At 45.5% G+C, this 18,229-nt stretch overlaps 1 protein-coding gene across 2 annotated transcripts; it reads left to right on the top strand.

Annotated features, from left to right (window-relative positions):
- Nucleotides 1-64: 64 nt before the first annotated feature.
- LOC144587189 (uncharacterized) lies at nt 65-15,223 on the top strand. Of its 2 annotated transcripts, XM_078386888.1 has the most exons (6): nt 282-534; nt 3,641-3,765; nt 4,540-4,663; nt 6,188-6,271; nt 7,829-7,915; nt 10,888-15,223. In XM_078386888.1, exons 1-6 carry the CDS (start codon nt 396-398, stop codon nt 13,209-13,211), a joined length of 2,883 nt encoding a protein of 960 aa, XP_078243014.1. In that variant the 5' UTR covers nt 282-395; the 3' UTR covers nt 13,212-15,223. The 2 variants fall into 2 exon arrangements, 1 of the variants encoding a protein (XP_078243014.1); XR_013542393.1 differs by lacking the exons at nt 3,641-3,765; nt 4,540-4,663; nt 6,188-6,271; nt 7,829-7,915; nt 10,888-15,223 and adding an exon at nt 896-1,125 and having other exon boundaries at nt 65-534.
- The last annotated feature ends 3,006 nt before the right edge of the window (nt 15,224-18,229 follow it).

Genomic DNA, 18,229 nt, shown 5'->3' on the forward strand with positions numbered 1-18,229 from the left:
TTTTTTTGCAAAAGCCACCTGTCCGTGCAATCATCCGCAGACCCTGGACAAGGGAGATCCTGACCTCTCTTTACTCTGCCAGCCTCCCCCACTGGACCTCGTCTTCCTTCTTTCCCAGTTCCTGGGATCTGAAATTGGGGTTGGGCTTTTTTTTTGTGATTATTATTATTATTTTTGCAATCCTTTGCTCTTGATCCTCTGCCCCCCCCAAGCCGCCCCTTCCCCATGTAGATGTTGGAAATGCAAGAGGAGAAAGCCATGCATGACAAGCTGGGCTGGGGGGAGGGGGGGTGTTTTCTGGCCTCTTTCTTTCCTTAGCATCCCTCCCCCCCCCCACAAAAAAATAGGGTTAACAAGGGGACAGAGAGCCGTGCTTCCTAGAGAGGAAGGAAGTGATGCTTGCTGGGGGGGGCGAGCCGTCCTCCCTCTCTCCCTCCCAACCGCTTTTTAAAAAAAGTCTTCCAGCAAAAAACCAAGACGCATCATTTGCACATCTGGGGAGAAGAGGACCCGGTTGGTGCATCGGGCCCAGAGGTGGGGGAGCCAATCCTGGAGGCGGGGGTGGTGGTGGTGGGGTGGGGGTAAGTGCATGATTTTATTTTTTAATGGAGGGAGGGGGGAAAATGGATTCATAATGTGGTGGGGTTTGTTTTTCACTGGGGCTCTGCTGGTGCCTAAAAGAGGAGTGATGCGTGCACCCCCCCCCCCGCGAGGCTCACACTGGGCAGGATGCCTGGATGGAACCTGGGGAAGAATGGTGGGGGGGGGCAGCCCAGTCTAGCAGATGATGATGCTCGTCCGGCTGCAAGGTTCACACACACACACACACACAGAGAGAGGGAGAGAGAGAGAGAGAGACCTTCTTAGGTTGGATTCTTTTAATATTTCATTAAAGGGTCATCATCATCATCATCATCATCATCATCATCATCTTAGAACAGAAGAGCGACCCCTAAGGATCATGGAGTCCAGCCCCTGTCAAGGAACCTCTGAGCTATCTAGCAAGAAAAAGTCAGGGTGGAAATACAAGAAAGAAAGAAAACGAACGAACGAACGAACGAACGAACGAACGAAAGAAAGAAAGAAAGAAAGAAAGAAAGAAAGAAAGAAAGAAAGAAAGAAAGAGGGAGGCTTGAATTTGCAACAAGGGGGAAAAGAGGGAAAGGGGTCCCATTATTTGTTTTTTTGATGGGGGAAGATGCTCCCAAACTTTTCTCTGGGGTTTGTCGCTACCGGGAAACGTCTGTGTGTAGAGCAGGCATTGGCTGATTTATCGAGATATTTAACCAGATAAGTGCACAAGAACTGAAGGAATCAACAATGTTACAGTACCATGTTACTATAAATGTAAATTAATAAATACAGGATAGTAAAATATAATACAGGGAAGAATGGTTCCTCCTCTGCTCCGGCATGTTCTCTTAATATCTCCTGAGGGATTTTTTTTCCAATTCTTATCTGCCCATCTATACCTGAGATAGGGGACGTGGTGGCGCTGTGGGCTAAACCGCAGAAGCCTGTGCTGCAGGGTCAGAAGACCAAGCAGTCGTAAGATCGAATCCACGCGATGGAGTGAGCTCCCATCGCTTGTCCCAGCTCCCGCCAACCTAGCGGTTCGAAAGCATGCAAATGCGAGTAGATGAATAGGGACCACTTCGGTGGGAAGGTAACGGCGTTCCGTGTTTAAGTCGCACTGGCCATGTGACCACGGAAGATGGTCTTCGGACAAAAACGCTGGCTCTATGGCTTGAAGAGCGGGATGAGCACCGCCCCCTAGAGTCAAACGCAACTGGACAAAAATTGTCAACGGGAACCTTTACCTTTTACCTATACCTGAGACATTATTTTTTGAAAACTTGTAAGCCCCATAGATGTTGGTTAAATGTTTTCCTGCATCCCGGCATGGACAGGAGTGGGTAGAGGGCCCTTTTTGCTACCCTGGATTTTCTCCAAGAAATTCTGGATTAAAAGTGTAATCAATCAATGAACTCATTGTCATGAGGATTGGAACTCAGGTCCCTTGCAAGGTCGGCCGGACTGCCCTTCAGCCCACCACTGAAGCCCTCCAAAGGCTTAACCATATTATTAATTTTGACCTTGTTGAGTCCATTCCCACAACTGTCAGGACAGTATCTCTCTGTCAGGGAAGGGAAGCAAATTTGTGGTTATTTAGATGTCTGCTGTTTGATTCCCTTACTTGGCCTCCTGGCAGAAAGAGGGGAGAGGAAACTGTTTCTGAGCATACCGAGAAGACGTGACAAAGGGTCACCATGAACCAGAATGGACTTGATGGCACATAATTATCATTTTTTCTTAGCATAAGCAAAATAATTTGAAACAATCGCTAAAAAATGTGATTTTTTTTCCAGACAGGTTTTTCCAGACGTTATAACGTCTGAACACTGTGGCCGCTTTAACATTTATATGATATGTTCCGCCTCCTCGCCATTATATTGCTTTAATTATTTTCTGTTGAATTTGTTGTGTGTATGTGTTTAATTTTGATTTTGTTTGTTTGCTGTTTGAAAGGGTTGTTCGTGACATTACCTTCTCTTAATGTTGTAAACCGCCCAGAGTGGCCTTGGCAGCCAGATGGATAGTATAAAAATCAATCAATCAATCAATCAATCAATCAATCAATCAATCAATCAATCAATCAATCAATCAATCAATCAATCAATCAATCAAATGATCAAAAATGGTTTGCGGCAGCCATCTTTAATTTCCATGCCTCCTGAGGAATGACCTTTTCCTTATCCCCAGAACCCTCATGGTTTGCCGATGGGAATAAAGGAACGCCACTAAGAAATATGCTTTATAAGTTTAGGGTCGGAGTCCACCAGTTTCCCCAAACCAGACAGACCCAGTCAGTAATTAAAACTAAAAACTGGAGACTTATTTATGAAGCTGGGACATGTCTATAAGAAAGCTATAAGAAAGCATATTAACCTGTTCGACTGATATTTAGATTTATTTTAGACCTCACACTACTTTATCCTTTCCCTGAACTCTGACTCATAGAATGACATCTTAAGGAGGGTGCCGTATTTTCCCCCAGTCTCGGGCAGCCAAATATTGTGGGTCAGCCCTCCCAACCATATGTATAAATCTCTCTGATGAGGCAGCTTCTGGTCCGTGAAAGCTAAAGCTGTAATATATTTGTTAGGGTTGGATTGTCCACAGAGTAAGATCAGTACCATTGGGTGAGAAACTGACTTCATTGGGTCTGCTGTACGCACTCTTACATTTAGCTTCTTAGTCTGTAATCCTATGCGTTTCCCCTCAAGAGGACCCAAAGAATCTTACAGCAAACAAGATTAAAAGCTAAAAAAATAATTTAAATCCCTGCAGTATTAAAGAGAAACAATGAAACAGATGTCATATGAAAATCGGTAGGTAACAACAGTTCCGAATAGACATTAAAAACAACAGTAACAGAACAGCAGCATTTCTTAAGACAAGAACCGCCTTAGGCAGCCCGTTCCTAAGAGAAAGGCTTCCTTCCTTTTAGTGAGGTAAAACCTTAACAGGATTCGTAGGACTGCAAAACTCTTAGAGTCAGGAGGAACCCAAAAGATCATCTAGACAACCCCTAGAAATTGAGTTTATCTTTTCTTTCCCCCTCCTCCTTCTCATGCAGGCAGTGCCATGGCCTCAGAGGCAGGATCCGGATTGTCGTCTCATTGGGGTGGAGCTCGAGAAACTGCCTGGCAGCCCCCGCTGGACTCCCGGAGTTGTGAGGCTACAGGATGCCCACACAACCAGGTACAGAGTGAAATCGGACCCTTGGGCCATTTTGCTCCATTTATCTGGCTTGGACTGGCCGCCTATTCCACAGCTGTGGTCTCTCCCTCCGGGCCCTAACCGAGTCGGTCCTGCGTGGCTTGCTTCTGAAATGAAACGGGATCCTGCGGTTCCAGGCGGCACGGCTTCTCTCGTGGGAAATCTAGTTTTGAAACAGGGTTATTGGCAAGTCTTTGAGTCCAAGTCTGAGTTTTTTCCCTAGGGGAAAAAAAGAGAGGGGTGGGTGGTCTGATCTTGAGACTAACCACCCCAGTTGATGATGAAACGAAAGTGCAGGAAAAACACCCAACCTTGTGCTCGGAGTCGCGAACCGACACACAAAAAAAACCCTGCTTCACCTTCCCTCAGGCCTACTCCCCCGCCCTTTTAAAAACCCTCCCTCCCCGACCTCGACCTTCTCTGCTGTTTGACTGCCTCTCCTGCATCTTCTGGCGAGCGCCGCAAAGCTTCTCCCAGGTCTACGGTGTCCATCATGAAAAGAGTAGGGACTTGAAAACGCAACTTGGAAAAATGCTTCGGAGTTGAGTTCAAGTCATGGGAGAGGGAACCTCGAGTTAAGTCCGAATCGAGTCACCGGTGTGACTGACCTCTGACTCAACAACGGGTCCTGCCACTCAAGTCCCCAACCCTGGTTCGAAACGCAAGAGGCGTTTTTTTGGAAAGGTATGTTAAGAAAAGGATGTAAGAAAATACTCCATGTCCGTGTGTCTCTTTCTCCCACTTTCCTTTCAACAGCTGGTCTCCTTTGAGGAGGTGGCCATGTATTTCACTAAGGAAGAATGGGATCTCCTGGATCCGGGCCAGAGAGCTCTCTACAAGGAGGTCATGCTGGAGAACTACAGGAACATTCTCTGTCTGGGTAAGGATTAAAGTGTGTAGAATCATAGATTAATTCAGTTGGAGGGGCCCCGTAAGGCCACCGTGTCCAAGCCCCTGCTCAAGGCAAGGAATCCAAATCAAAGCAGAGCTGACAGATGGCGGTCCAGTTTTCTCTTGAGTTCGTCCAGCGTTGGCGCACTGACCACTTCCCGAGGGCATGGGTTCCGTTGTCGTACTGCTCTAACAGTCAAGAAGTTTTTCCTGATGTTCAGCCCTAATCTAGCTTCCTGTAACTAGAGCCCAAAGTACATACCACCCCATACTGCTTAAAGCATTCTCTGTGCAGCTTAAGTGATGCATTTATGCAAGCTAGACATTGCACCCCCAGCAAGCTGAGTACTCAGTTTACCAACCTTGGAAGAAATGGAAGGCTGAGTCAACCTCGAGGGGGCTACGTGAGATCAAACTCAGCTCACAAGCAGAGTCCTGACTGCAGTACTGCCGTTTAACCAGAAGGTTCCTTATTTTTGCTTTGATTAACAGCTGCCAAACCTGTGAATTCCCCTTCTTGGTTTTTATCGGTGCTCTGATGGGATGCCAGCATAAAAAAAAAGAAAGAAGGAGCAGCCAACCCTCTGCCTTGAATAGGACCTTCTGCGCCTTGAAACACTAGACCTGACCTGCTTTGACTACATTTTTTCACATACAGTGGTGCCTTGCTTAACAATTGCCTCGCTTAACGAGGAAATCGCTTGATGGTTAGGTTTTTGCAATCGTAAAAGCGATCGCAAAACTATGGTTTAAATGGGAAAAATCCGCTTCACGATGATCGGTTCCCTGCCTCGGGAACCGATTTTCGCATTACGACGATCTAAAAGCAGCTGATCGTCGGGTTTCAAAATGGCCACCGGGTGTACAAAATGCCCCCCCGCTGTTTTCTAGGACGGATTCCTTGCTTTACAGGCAGCAAAAATGGCCACCCCATAGAGGATCTTCGCTGGACGGTGAGTTTTCAGCCCATAGGAACACATTGAATGGGTTTTCAATGCGTTTCAATGGGATTTTTTCGTTTTGTTTGACAATGTTTTTGCTTTATAGCGATTTAGCTGGAATGAATTAACATCGTCAAGTGAGGCACCACTGTACACCTTTTCCATTTTTAGAGTTTGAAAAAATCAATGCTTCCTTCAAAAAACCTTTTAAAAGCTTTTCACCAAAATTTCTCCACCATCCAACTCCTGCTCATTGCCCAGTGGCAGGGCCAGCCTTGATTGTCCTGTTGACCAGCAGGAGGTGACTTACGTTACTGTAATTATCTTGGAACTTCAGAGCTTGGAGGGACCATCTGGGTCTAGTCTAGCCACTGTCAAGGAGGCCCAGTTGGGGATTCAAACTCCCAACCTATGTCTTTGCAACCAGATGCCTAACCCCCGCCCCCCGAGCTATCCAGAAGTTCTATTATTCTGCTCTAGACTTTAGGAAAGAAAGAAGTGGACTGGGGGGAGCCCAAATATTTTGTATATATTGTATTGGGGACTAAACAGCTTCTCTGTTTCCTTGAAAGAATTCCTCAGACTGGAACTCCCCTCCTCGCCGGAAGACCAGCGACTGTTTGCCGAGGACTCCAAGGACCAGAAGCCCTTAGCAGGTACCTTCTCCCTTTGAGCATGTGCGAGACATGGTTGGGATGTTTGAGGCTGTTGGCTGCTAAGCTAATCACAAGCCCTGGTCCCTGGTCCCAGACAGTCTCCTGCCTACGGATGTCTCAGCTTCGAGCCCTCATCGGGCCTGCCTTGACTAGGCTGCGCTCAACAGGATGCAGAAATCTGGGAAATAAAGAGTTTTGCAAAGCATGCCAGCCTTGGAAATAAGTGTGCTTAACTCTTAAAATACTTTCATGGTGAGTTTCCGAAGGAGAGGGATAGATTTAGAACTGGGGTTCCCAGCAAAATGACCATATCTTTATGTGAAGAAATATTTTATTTAAAATAGAAATTGGGAAATGGGATTGCAAAAATAGGTCCAAATTCCAGAATCCATCCATCCATCCATCCATCCATCCATCCATCCATCCATCCATCCATCCATCCATCCATCCATCCATCCATCCATCCATCCATCCATCCATCCATCCATCTTTTTATCCTGGTCTGCTTGTAGCAGAGCCACTACTCCCGGTAGCTAACAGAGCAACATCAAAATAACGTAATAATAACAATAAAAGCAACAAAAGAAATCAGAACATTCAGAAAAGGGATGATGGTATACCTGATCCCTGGAAGTAGAATAGCATTCAGCACAATAAATTTACAACAACAACAAAAAAGAATAGCTGGTCGGCAGAGAGAGGTTTTTCTATTTACAAGAGAATTAGTCGGGGGTGGTGGAAATGAATCAAAATTAATTAAAATTACTACTTAATCTGGGAGAACCCTGTGAAAACAGCCAGGTTGTAAGTTGCCTCCCGAAACCAAGGAAGGATAAGGCCAGTCACAACTCTGATAGGAGATAATCCCAAAGCGAGGTGGCCACCACTGAGAAGACCCTGTTGTGAGTAACAGGTTTACTTGAAGCATCTCCGTATGAGAGGTGTGGGCGGGACGGGTAGAGATTTTTTTTAAAAAAGGAATGATTTTGCTATTAGAGACACATTTGCTAACTCTCTAAGAATTATGCTCTAGGTAAGGTAGCAAATAGCCGTGTGTAAGTCTCTTAAATACCGGAAAGAGGGACATAGCACCTGTCAAACCAGCTATTTTTTTAAAATTTCTGATCAGCTCTTGTGATGTCTAAGCACACTTCATCTTATTGGTGCTGCGTTACTGGATCCGGTGTTGCACTCTGTGCATGCTCTGGAACTGAGTGATACACCAAGTGTTAATTGGTTCCAATGCATCCGTTCTAAGATGGATCCCGTTTCCCTGTTTCCTTTGCACCTTGAGATCTTGACAGGTACCTTCTCAAAGTGTGTCGCGAGGCCTTTCTCTTGCCTGGGGGATAGTGAAGATTCTTGGTGAAAGACAAGGAGATCTTCCTGGCCAGTTCAAGTCCCATGGGGAATCTGGGCTAGCCACGGACCCCCCCTGCCCTATTCAAGGCCTTGGCTTTCCTTAATCTTGGTTGGACATCCTCTAGGATGGGGGGGTCTGAGGTCTCTGAAGACTTTTGCAATGAACTAACCAGGCTGTGTATGTTTCTTGGGAAGGACTCCTCAAACCGGACCTCGTCTGTCAGCCGGAAGTGAAAGAAGAACCATCTGACTGGAATTCGGAGGAGAAGAAATGGTCAAAAGGTAGGTGGCTCGGTGCATGGCATGGCCCTTTCTCACCTGGAGAGTGAAGGACTTCTTTCTTTCGAATTTTATGCTTCGTCCCAGTGAGCCCAGGTCTGGAGTTGAATATTGATACTTTATGGCTTCTCATTTCTTTGTCAAATCCACCTGATATTTCAGTTCCCCAAGATCCTTAATTTATTCGTAACTGATTGTGTTTCTACAGTTATTTGGAATATATATTCAAGGCACAGGAAGGTGTACTAAAAACTTTTGACTTGGAGGTTCTCCTTGTTTTTCATCTGATGGCCCGTCATGTAGTACAGTCGTGTAAAGTTCCACCCATGATATACCTACATCCGCAGCATTCCCTTGATCTACCAAGCTTGTAGCACAATCGTGAAAATAGATTGTCTCTGTCAAGGCTGGGTTTTGAGCAATCCACGTTGGCTCTGAGTCGTCACCATGTTTTCTTCTAAGTGATCAAATATTGGGCTTTTCCCCTTCTACAAAAACTTGCCTGATACGGTTTTCAAGCTGGTTGGCAGATTGCCTTTATTCTCATTGATCTCTCCCTTTCTGAAAATGGGTCTGATGCTGGTCCCCTCCCAGTCTCCAAGGGCCTCACCCGTCCACCCAGAATCCTCGATGATGGTAGACAGAGACTCTGTGATAAGACTGAATCCTAGAATGATGGAGTTGGAAGGGTCGCTCTAAAACCGTCGAGTCCAGCCCAAATCAAAATATACCTGAATGTTTCTTTAGTTATCTTAGCCTGCAGCTTACCTGGCCCAGGGAACCTGAATTTATTTAAAATAGCCATGGGACAACCCAGAAGCCAAAACCCACAAAGTTGTTTAACGTGCAGAGCCAGAGGTGGGGAGTTCGATTCCCCACTTATGCCTCCTTGATAGGGGTTGGACTCGATGATCCAGACAATGCTTCCCAGCTCTGCAGTTGCAAGATATTATATATTACAGAATGTTAAACCACGCTAGCCCTTTAAGGTAGTACCACCATCAAACACACACGAAATATTTCACTAGTAGGCAGTCACAGACGGATTTATTACCAGGGGCACTTGCCCATTTCCGGATAACCCACAATCAGGTTTTTAGTGCAAGGATGTCTTCAAATCAGAGCACAGCCTCTTGTTTTAATGTCTGTTTCAGGATTCTGGTGATGGTGGTGGCAGCTGAAGTGGTGTGTGTGTGTGTGTGTGTGTGTGTGTGTGTGTGTGTGTGTGTGTGTGTGTGTGTGTGAGAGAGAGAGAGAGAGAGAGAGAGAGAGAGAGAGAGTGAGTGTGTATGTGAGAGAGAGAGAAGGGCAAGATGAGTTTTCAGTTCATTCCTGATTGCAAAGTTACAGGAAGCCAGATTTTGGTTGGAAATCAGGAGAAACTTCCTAATGGTTAGAGCAGTATGACCATGGAGCCCCATTCGCTCGGGAGGTGGTGAGTGCTCCAAAGCTGGAGGCCTTCAAGAGAAAATTAGACATCCATTTGCTAGATGCAGGCTGATTTCAATCTCTGTCTGTTGCCAAGGGGGTTGGACTTGACGGAGCCTTACAGAACAGACTCCATGATTCTACAACTACGCGATTCCCCATTATTGCTGTTTTCTCTCTTCCTCAGATATTTTATAGTCTGATGGAGGAAGGGGTCATCCAGGTTTTGACCAGGCTTTCATGCTCTGCGTCATGAATCTCCACGCAGCGGCCTGTGATATGCAACACTCTTTTCTCCCATTTTGTCTACAAACAGATTAAAGTATGCCAGAGGCAGACTACTTCAATAGTGCTATCTCAGCCATTTGCTAGGTCTTTAGAACATGTGGTGGGGTGTAAACTGCAGGCACCTAAGGGCTGCATTGATTGAATTTCTCTGCAGTCACAGAAAATTTGTTGATGCTCATGAAGTGGATAGGTTAGGTGCTATATTCTCTTACTTCATTCATTTGCTGGCACCTCTTGATGGACTTCTGGAGGAAGAATGCCAGCCAAATAATAGACTTTTTCAGTGGGGGTAGGTTTCTCATTCATTGAAAACTACCCCCACTTATTTGGCATGTGCTGATTTATACTCCATGGCACTAGTGTATTTTACTATGGAATAACACAGGGACAAAACTGTTGCTGCCTATTGTTTGTAGGTGTGCACCCCAGCCTGATCCAGCCAATTTTCTGAATACGTTAATTCTGGTGGCAACTTTCTGTTTGGTGCTTAGATAATATTTTTTTTGCAGGTCAGGGTTCAAACCAGATTGATGCTCAAGTGCTTTGGGGTAGGCCAGAGTTTCAAAATCTTGATGTCTCACCTAACTTGGAACTTCCTCTCTTAAGTGGGAAGCACAGCCCTGTGTTTTTGCAGGCTTTGGTTTCATTTGGTTGTTTTTATGCTATAAAGAAGGTTCTCCTCATGTAGATCTGCCTGTCAGGTGGAACTCCTGGAATGGAGAATTATAAAAACAAAAATCAGAAATCTCACCCCTAATTACTTATTTCTGAGGAATGGACCAAAGAGGAACAGTAGTGTTGTATATTATGGACATCTGCAAGGAGATCCATGACTCAGACCATGGAAGACTGGTTAAGACTTGGAGGATTCTTAGTACTGACTGTTTAATTGTATTTGCCTTCTTACATTAAAAGCTTAAGTTCTTCTTGTTCATTCCCAATGCTCTGCAGGTTGGTATGAAAGCCTCGGCCATCCCTTCTGGCCGCTTCCTTGTTGTTTCCTTGCCTATTGAAGAGTTCCTGTATCACTCTCCAAGCTTCTGTGCACTTGTTTCCCAGTACATGGTGGCTGCTCGTCTTCTGAAACATTTGTCTTCTTGAATAGTCCATTCCTCTTCATGTCTTTGGCAGCACTGTATTCCCAAAATAGCACAAATTTTGGCACAGTGTACAAAGAAGTCAGATTATGGAACCCGTTGGGCTGAATTTGTTCTGTTTTTGCTTTGAATAAAATTCTGTTTTTCTTCTTTCCCAATCAGATGATGAGCAGATGGGTGGGAATTCTGGAGACCCAGTTTTGGAAAATGTTGAAAATCAAAGTGGAAGGGAAAGACGCCAAGGAAATCCATCATCTATTTCTCAAGGTGCTGTTGATCATGAAATCTTCACACCCTTTGAAAGCAACCAGGGTAAAAGAGACAGCATGTGTACTATTTACGGGAAAATATATGGGCATAAAAGACATCAGAGAAGCCACCTAGAAGAGACACCTCAACAGTACGAGAAGAGTATCAGTGAGAAAACCTTCCTCGCTCCATGTGAAAGAAACTGTGCTGGGGAAAAAACATTTAAATGCCAGGAGTGTGGAAAGAAATTTGCCTGGAGTTATGCTCTTAGCATACATCAGAGGATTCACACAGGAGAGAAGCCGTATAACTGTATGGAATGTGGGAAAAGCTTCAGGCGGATTGATGGCCTTGCTTCTCATCAAAGAACACACACGGGGGAGAAACCTTATCAGTGCACGGACTGCGGGAAGAGTTTCAGTCGGAGCTGTCGGCTTAAGGTACACCGAAGGACACACACAGGGGAAAGACCTTACACCTGCACAGAATGTGGACGAAGCTTTAGTGTGAAGAGTTCATTTAACAAGCATAAAAGAATCCACACAGGAGAGAAACCCTATGAATGCAAGGAGTGCGGAAGGTGCTTCAGTCGGTGTTCAAGTCTCCGTTCCCATCACAGAACTCACACCGGGGAGAAACCGTATAAATGCACGGAGTGTGGGAAGAGCTTCAGTCAAAGCTGTCAGCTCTCCGTCCACCGAAGAACGCACACAGGGGTGAAACCGTACAAATGCATGGAGTGTGGGAGGAGCTTCAGTGACAGAAGGACCCTTGGTTCCCACCAAAGAACTCACACTGGGGAGAAACCCTACAAATGCACAGAGTGTGGAAAAAGCTTCAGGCAGAAAGGAAGCTTCCATTATCATGTAAGGGTTCACGTGGAGGGGAAGCCCTACAAATGTATGATCTGCGGAAAGGGGTTTACTGTGAACAGCAGCCTGACTTTACATAAGAGGAGCCACACCGGGGAGAAGCCCTATAAATGCATGCAGTGCGGGAAGACCTTCCACAGGAAAGCTTACCTGGCGTCACACCAGAGGACCCACACAGGGGAAAAGCCCTATAAGTGCATGGAATGTGGAACGAGCTTCAGCCACAGCAGTAACCTCTTGTCTCACCAAAGGGCCCACCGAGGAGAGAAGCCGTATAAATGTACGCAGTGCCGGAAGAGTTTCAGCGCCAAGAGCAGCCTGACCTTGCACAAAAGGGTCCACGTGGCCGACAAACCCTACCAGTGCCCCGAGTGCGGAAAGAGCTTCAGCCAAATCAGTAAGCTGTTTGTTCACCAGAGAGTTCACACGGGGGCAAAGCTCTTCGAGTGCATGGAATGCGGGAAATGGGTTACTGACCTGATTGGGCACCAGAGGACCCACACGGGGGAGAAACCCTATAAATGCATGGAATGTGGGAAGAACTTTGCTTATAGCGGGACTCTGTCGAGGCATCACCGGACCCACACGGGGGAGAAACCTTACATCTGCCCAGAATGTGGGAAGAGGTTCAGTGGGAGAGGAGCTTTTAGGAGGCACAAATTAATCCACACCGGGGAAAGACCGTACGGATGCATGGAATGTGGGAAGAAGTTCTTTGACAGCGCGGCATGCAAGGCCCACCAAAGGACCCACACTGGGGAGAAGCCATATAAGTGTGTTGACTGTGGGAAGAGCTTCAGTGACCGTGGCGCCTGTAAGAGGCATCAAAAGACTCACACTGGGGTGAAGGAGCATCCGTGTACAGTCTGTGGAAAGAACTTCATTGATCTTTCTTCCCATCAGAGGATTCACACTGGGGAGAAACCCTATAAATGCATGGAATGTGGGAAGAGCTTCAATCACCGGGGCACGCTTACCAGTCATACAAGGATCCACACTGGGGAGAAACCTTACACGTGCACAGAATGTGGGAAGAGCTTCCATGAGAGGAGTTCATTTAATAAGCACAAACGGGTTCACACGGGGGAGAAACTGTATAAATGCATGGAATGCGGGAAAAGCTTTAGTGACGGTGGGTATCTGACGAAACATGCAAAATCCCACAGAGAGGAGAAACCCTATCAGTGTCTGGGACCTGGAAAGAGGTTCTGTGCTAAGGGACCTTTGATTCAGCCTCAGGAAACTCACCCGGGAGAGAATCAGAGGCCTGTAACTGCAGAAGATATGGAAAAGGCTTTGGTTAGAGAGGGAGACATGGTGGACCTCAAAGAAGCCACACAAGAAGGAAGCTCTAGAGAGACCTAAATGGGGAGACATTGATTAAAGAAGTCACACAGTAGAAACATGGTATTAATAGATAACACAGAAGCCAGAGGTTAGGAAATAAAAACTATTAAAGCTGTCTATGTTCATGGAGCTGATAACATGTTCTGCAAAACATTTAGGCTCTTGAGTTGGATTTTTCTCCTGAGCAGACCTGTATAGCTGTCCTTCAGTCTGCTGGATCTGTCCCTATTGGCAATCAAGGAACTGGTGTTTTGCAAAACTAATGGCTCTTCATTGCCCACAGGAGACCAAACTCCCCCTCAAATACTTCACAATACAACAGCGATTGCTTTTCCAACAATATTTCTGGCCTAGCTCCTATGACGGTTAGAGCTGAGCTCGGAGGGAGCAAATGATAAAGGATAAAAGGAGATGGTTGTTGTGAGGTTTTTTTGGGCTCTTTGGCCGTGTTCTGAAGGTTGTTCTTCCTAATGTTTCGCCAGTCTCTGTGGCCGTGGGCATCTTCAGAGGACAGAAGTCAGAATTCTGTCTGATAAAAGAAGACTTTCTGGGATGCTCTGAGCTTCGTTCCAGTCCTCATACGAGTTAGGCCTGAAATATTGTTGAAAAAGTCGTTGCTGTTGCATTGTGGAGTATTTAAAGGGTGTTTGGCCTGAAGTTGACAATTAAGAGCCATAAGGTTTACAAAAGAACTGCTCCTCGGTTGCTGATGGTGACAGATCCTGCAGAATGAATTTTGGTTACTCAGCTTCTGAGGGGGACTGGCTGGCTATCCGGTTTACACCATAACATTTAACACTCCACCACTGCTTAGACGAGTTTAGCATGCAACCTCCACTCCGTGTAATCCCAATTGTGGGGTTTCCCCATTGCTCTCTTTGGGCTCGCTCAGCAATTTGCCTGCCGGTTTCACCGTATCATACGTTGTCGGGAGACATCTTGCTTTATTAGATTATTATTATTATTTTTAAATTGCCGAATTGGATGAGAAAGGAGAAGCCCTCCAGAGAGCTGGTCTTCAAGTGAGCTTAAACATTGGTCCATGGATCCCCTGATAGATTTCTTGGGCTTTGCTTGGCATCGTTAGAGGCATTATGAAAGTGACAGAGAAATAAACTTGCTTTTTAATCATCCTTGTCTGGCTCTGGAATAATCTAGAATAAGCGGGCCATCATTTTATTAGCCATAATCCTGTTGAAGTTCCTGTCGAATCTGGGGTACCAAAAATGTATTTTTTTATTTTATTTTTATTCTTTTATGGCTCTTTTCACCCTGAGATTCCTCCTGTAGCTGTTTCTAATAATCAGATTATTTTTGCCTTTCCATGGCAACTATTTGATGTCAGGAAGGTACCAAGGAAGAGCCACAGGCAAGAATTTTGAGTTTTGAAGTGACTTTGCAGTTTAAAGGGAGAAAAGGAAAAAAAAAGTGACCAAGGATTTTGACCAGTAACTAAACTGTGTAGAACCAGTTTCGGCTAGAATGAAGTGGTACGACGGTCGAGAAGAAACCCATTTTTCCTTCTCAATTTCCACCTTCTGTCTCGATGGCAAAATATTGCAGTCTTTATTCTTTCATTCCCATGGTATTTCTCCACGGCCACAGAAATTTTTTTGAGAACTTCTTGAACTCTCATCTGAAAACTGATTTATTGTTCTTGAAATGTTTGAGTTATAGTGGGATTAAAAAGTGGCAATTTCATTTTTAATGTTTTATTTTATATTGCATTCATTTGCCATTATCTAATCTAATCATCAAACCACCTTAGAACTGCAGAGCTGGAAGGGACCCTGGAGGTCATCCAGTCCAGCCCCGGCCAAGGAGACCCAGTGGGGGGATTCAAACTCCCAACCTCTGGCTCCGGAGGCAGAGACGTACACCCTTGAGTGAGTCTGCAGTTCATAATAGTCAACTTTAGATATAGTCCATGACATAATCATATTTATTATGTTTTTATGGACAGTTTTCATGAACATCCTTGCCTTTTCACCACCTTGTTCTTTCAATAAACTTTCAGTTTTATATATTTATTTATTTGGTGCCATGGCTTCCCTTTACAGAGTCAGTCCCTTGTACATTCGGTCTTCCTCTTCTCCAGCTGCCTTCCCATTCCCCCCCCCCCCCCAATATTATTGTCTTTTCTGGCTAGTCTTGTCTTATCACGGTCCGCTGAAGATACAACAACTGGTAGAAGCATAAAACCAGGGCACTGTTGAGTGGGAGACCAGCAAGTTGTATTGCTAGAGTGGCCTTGTGAGGCCACTGTTTTTTTAAAATGGAGGCCAGAGTCTGGGAGCAGCCACCGAGAAGGCACCTCTCCGTTGTCCCCACCAAACACACCGGTGACGGTGGTGGGATTGAGAGAAAGGCCTCTCTGGCGATCTTAATGCCCAGGCATGCCCATAAAATGTAGCCCTCGTTTCTAATTTTGTTCCTGCAAATTTAAGATATGCCCTTTTAAAAGAAATGGAAAATGAATGTTCACCATTTCAGCCAGCTGTCCTACCGCTGGGGGAGAGTTTGATTTGTTCAGTAGTGAGTTCAAATCCCCACAGTGCCTTCCTGGAGAAGTGGCCTTGGGCAAATGGCACAGTCCCACAGCGCCCCCATGGGGAAGGAAATGGCAATACACTCCTGTGTATTCTGTTATCTGGAAATCCCTGAAAGGGGTCGCCGTAAGTTGGGATCGACTGGATGGCATGCAATTATGATTAATATTATGTACAGGAAGACGGAGACCACTTCTGCTCAGGGAATCTTCCAAGGATTAAATGAACCAAGCTCTGTTTCCTAGAGGGAAAACATATGGCATGTTGTGGGAGGGGTGGGGTGGGGGAACAGAAAACGGCTTCTTTACATTTATTGGAAAGGAGAAGAGACCAAGAATGGAAATGGCAGGACAGAGAGGCATATTGTAATTTTTTGGGGGGTGGAAAAACTTGTTAAGGTACAATGCCCTGAGTAGTTCAGGGAAAAAAAAACCTCAACTGTTAGAGCAGTACGACAATGGAGTCAATTATTTGGGGAGGTGGTGAGCATTCTGGCATTGGAGGCCATCAAGAGAAAAGTGGACAACCCAGCATCTGATCTGCTTTCATTTGGACCCCTATCTTGAACAGAGGGGGTCAGACTTGAGGGGGTCAGACTTGATGGCCTTCGAGGCCCCTCCCGATGCCATGCTTCTAGGATTTGATGAAAGGTGCTCCTACGGTTCAGATGTTTGTAAGATTTTTATGTCCCATAAAACTTTATAGGGGCTCTAGGCATCCTTCAGTCTTGAAAGACTGTGATAACATGCTCTGTATGTAGGACTAGGAACAGCGTCTAGTGTGGCTGAGAAGGACAATTCGAGAATGACAACAATCGCTTCCACACTGAAGACGAATCTGGCCCCTACCCAGCTCCCTGATTTGGCTGGTTTCGGGACAGCCTCTTTGCCTCGGCCTGCTGGACAAAGGTCTCTTCAAATTGGGAGAGGCTGTGATGCGCCACCTGCCTCCAGGCTGAACGCTCAGATGTCAGGATTTCCCATCTGTTGAGGTCCATTCCTAAGGCCTTCAGATCTCGCTTGCAGATCTCCTTGTATCGCAGCTGTGGTCTACCTCTGGGGCAATTTCCCTGCACTAATTCTCTGTACAGGAGATCTTTTGGAATCCGACCATCAGCCATTCTCATGACATGCCCGAGTCAATGTAGACGGCACAGTTTCAGTAATGTATACATGCTAAAAATTTCAGCTTGTTCTAGGACTACTTTATTTGGAACTTTGTCCTGCCAAGTCATACCAAAAATGCGTCGGAGGCAACGCATATGGAAGGTGTTCAGCTTCCTCCCCTGCCATGCACAAAGGGCACAGGACTCCCTGCAGGACAGGAGTGTGCTCAGGACACAGGCTCTATACACCTGGATCTTAGTATATGGCATCAGCTTCTTATTGAGCCATACTCTCTTTGAAAACATGGTAGCTGCTTTGCCAATCCGTTTATCCAGCTCGACATCTAGAGAAGCAAAACCCTTGTCAACTGCTTTCCCCGGGGCACCTAGGAGTGTCACAGAGGTCTGGAAGTATGCAAAGTCCCTTTCCAGTGGGGAAGCAGTGACGTTGATCAGCAGAGGGTTCAAGAAAGGAAATCTACTCAGCAAACAGTGACAACAGACACCCTTCGCCAATTTTTTGAGGAACTCACATATTGTGCGTGTGTGAGAGAGGGGGGGACATCTCACATCTTTGCCCGGCTGCGACCTGACCTAGACATGGGGACGCTCACTACCTTAGTACATGCGCTCGTAATTTCTAGATTAGACTACTGTAATGCGCTCTACGTGGGGCTTCCTTTGAAGCTGATACGGAAACTTCAAATGGTGCAGAATGCGGCGTCCAGATTCCTTACTGGAGTGAGAAAACACCAACATATTTCTCCTGTTCTGGCCATGCTGCACTGGCTGCCTATCCGTTTCCGCATTGACTTCAAAGTGTTAATGCTTACATATAAAGCCCTAAACGGTTTAGGACCTCGATACTTGGCGGAACGCTTACTCCCAACTAGTTCTACCCGTGTCACCCGTGCGAGCCAGGAGGTGAGGCTGAGGAGCCTGACGCCGAGGGAGGCCCGGAAGAACTAGAAACCGGGCCTTCTTGGCGGTGGCTCCTCGCCTCTGGAATAACCTACCTCCGGAGATTCGCGCTGCACCCTCGCTGGGTACTTTTAAGAACCAACTAAAAACGTGGATGTATAGGCAGGCCTTCCCTTCCAGTTAATTCCTGTCCTCTTTCCTTTTTTTTCTCCTCTTTATTTGATTTATTTTGTATTTTTCCCATTGCAAAATCATTTAATTAATTAATTGTTATAAATTTTTCTTGAACTTGTTATGTTTTATGTTGTAAGCTGCCTAGAGTGGTCGAAATGACTAGATAGGCGGGGTATAAATACAATTAATAATAATAATAATAATAATAATAATAATAATAATAATAATAATAATAATAATAATAATAATAATAATAATAATAATAATAATAATAATAATAATAATAA

This window comes from Pogona vitticeps, chromosome 2, assembly GCF_051106095.1.
Source record: "Pogona vitticeps strain Pit_001003342236 chromosome 2, PviZW2.1, whole genome shotgun sequence".
NCBI classification, from domain to species: domain Eukaryota; kingdom Metazoa; phylum Chordata; class Lepidosauria; order Squamata; family Agamidae; genus Pogona; species Pogona vitticeps.

Coding starts and splice junctions, on each gene's coding strand:
- LOC144587189 (XM_078386888.1), top strand. CDS start 396: ATGCTTGCTGGGGGGGGCGAGCCGTCCTCCCTCTCTCCCTCCCAACCG. Junction 4,664..6,187: donor CAGGAACATTCTCTGTCTGG/GTAAGGATTAAA, acceptor TTTCCTTGAAAG/AATTCCTCAGACTGGAACTC. Junction 6,272..7,828: donor GGACCAGAAGCCCTTAGCAG/GTACCTTCTCCC, acceptor TTTCTTGGGAAG/GACTCCTCAAACCGGACCTC.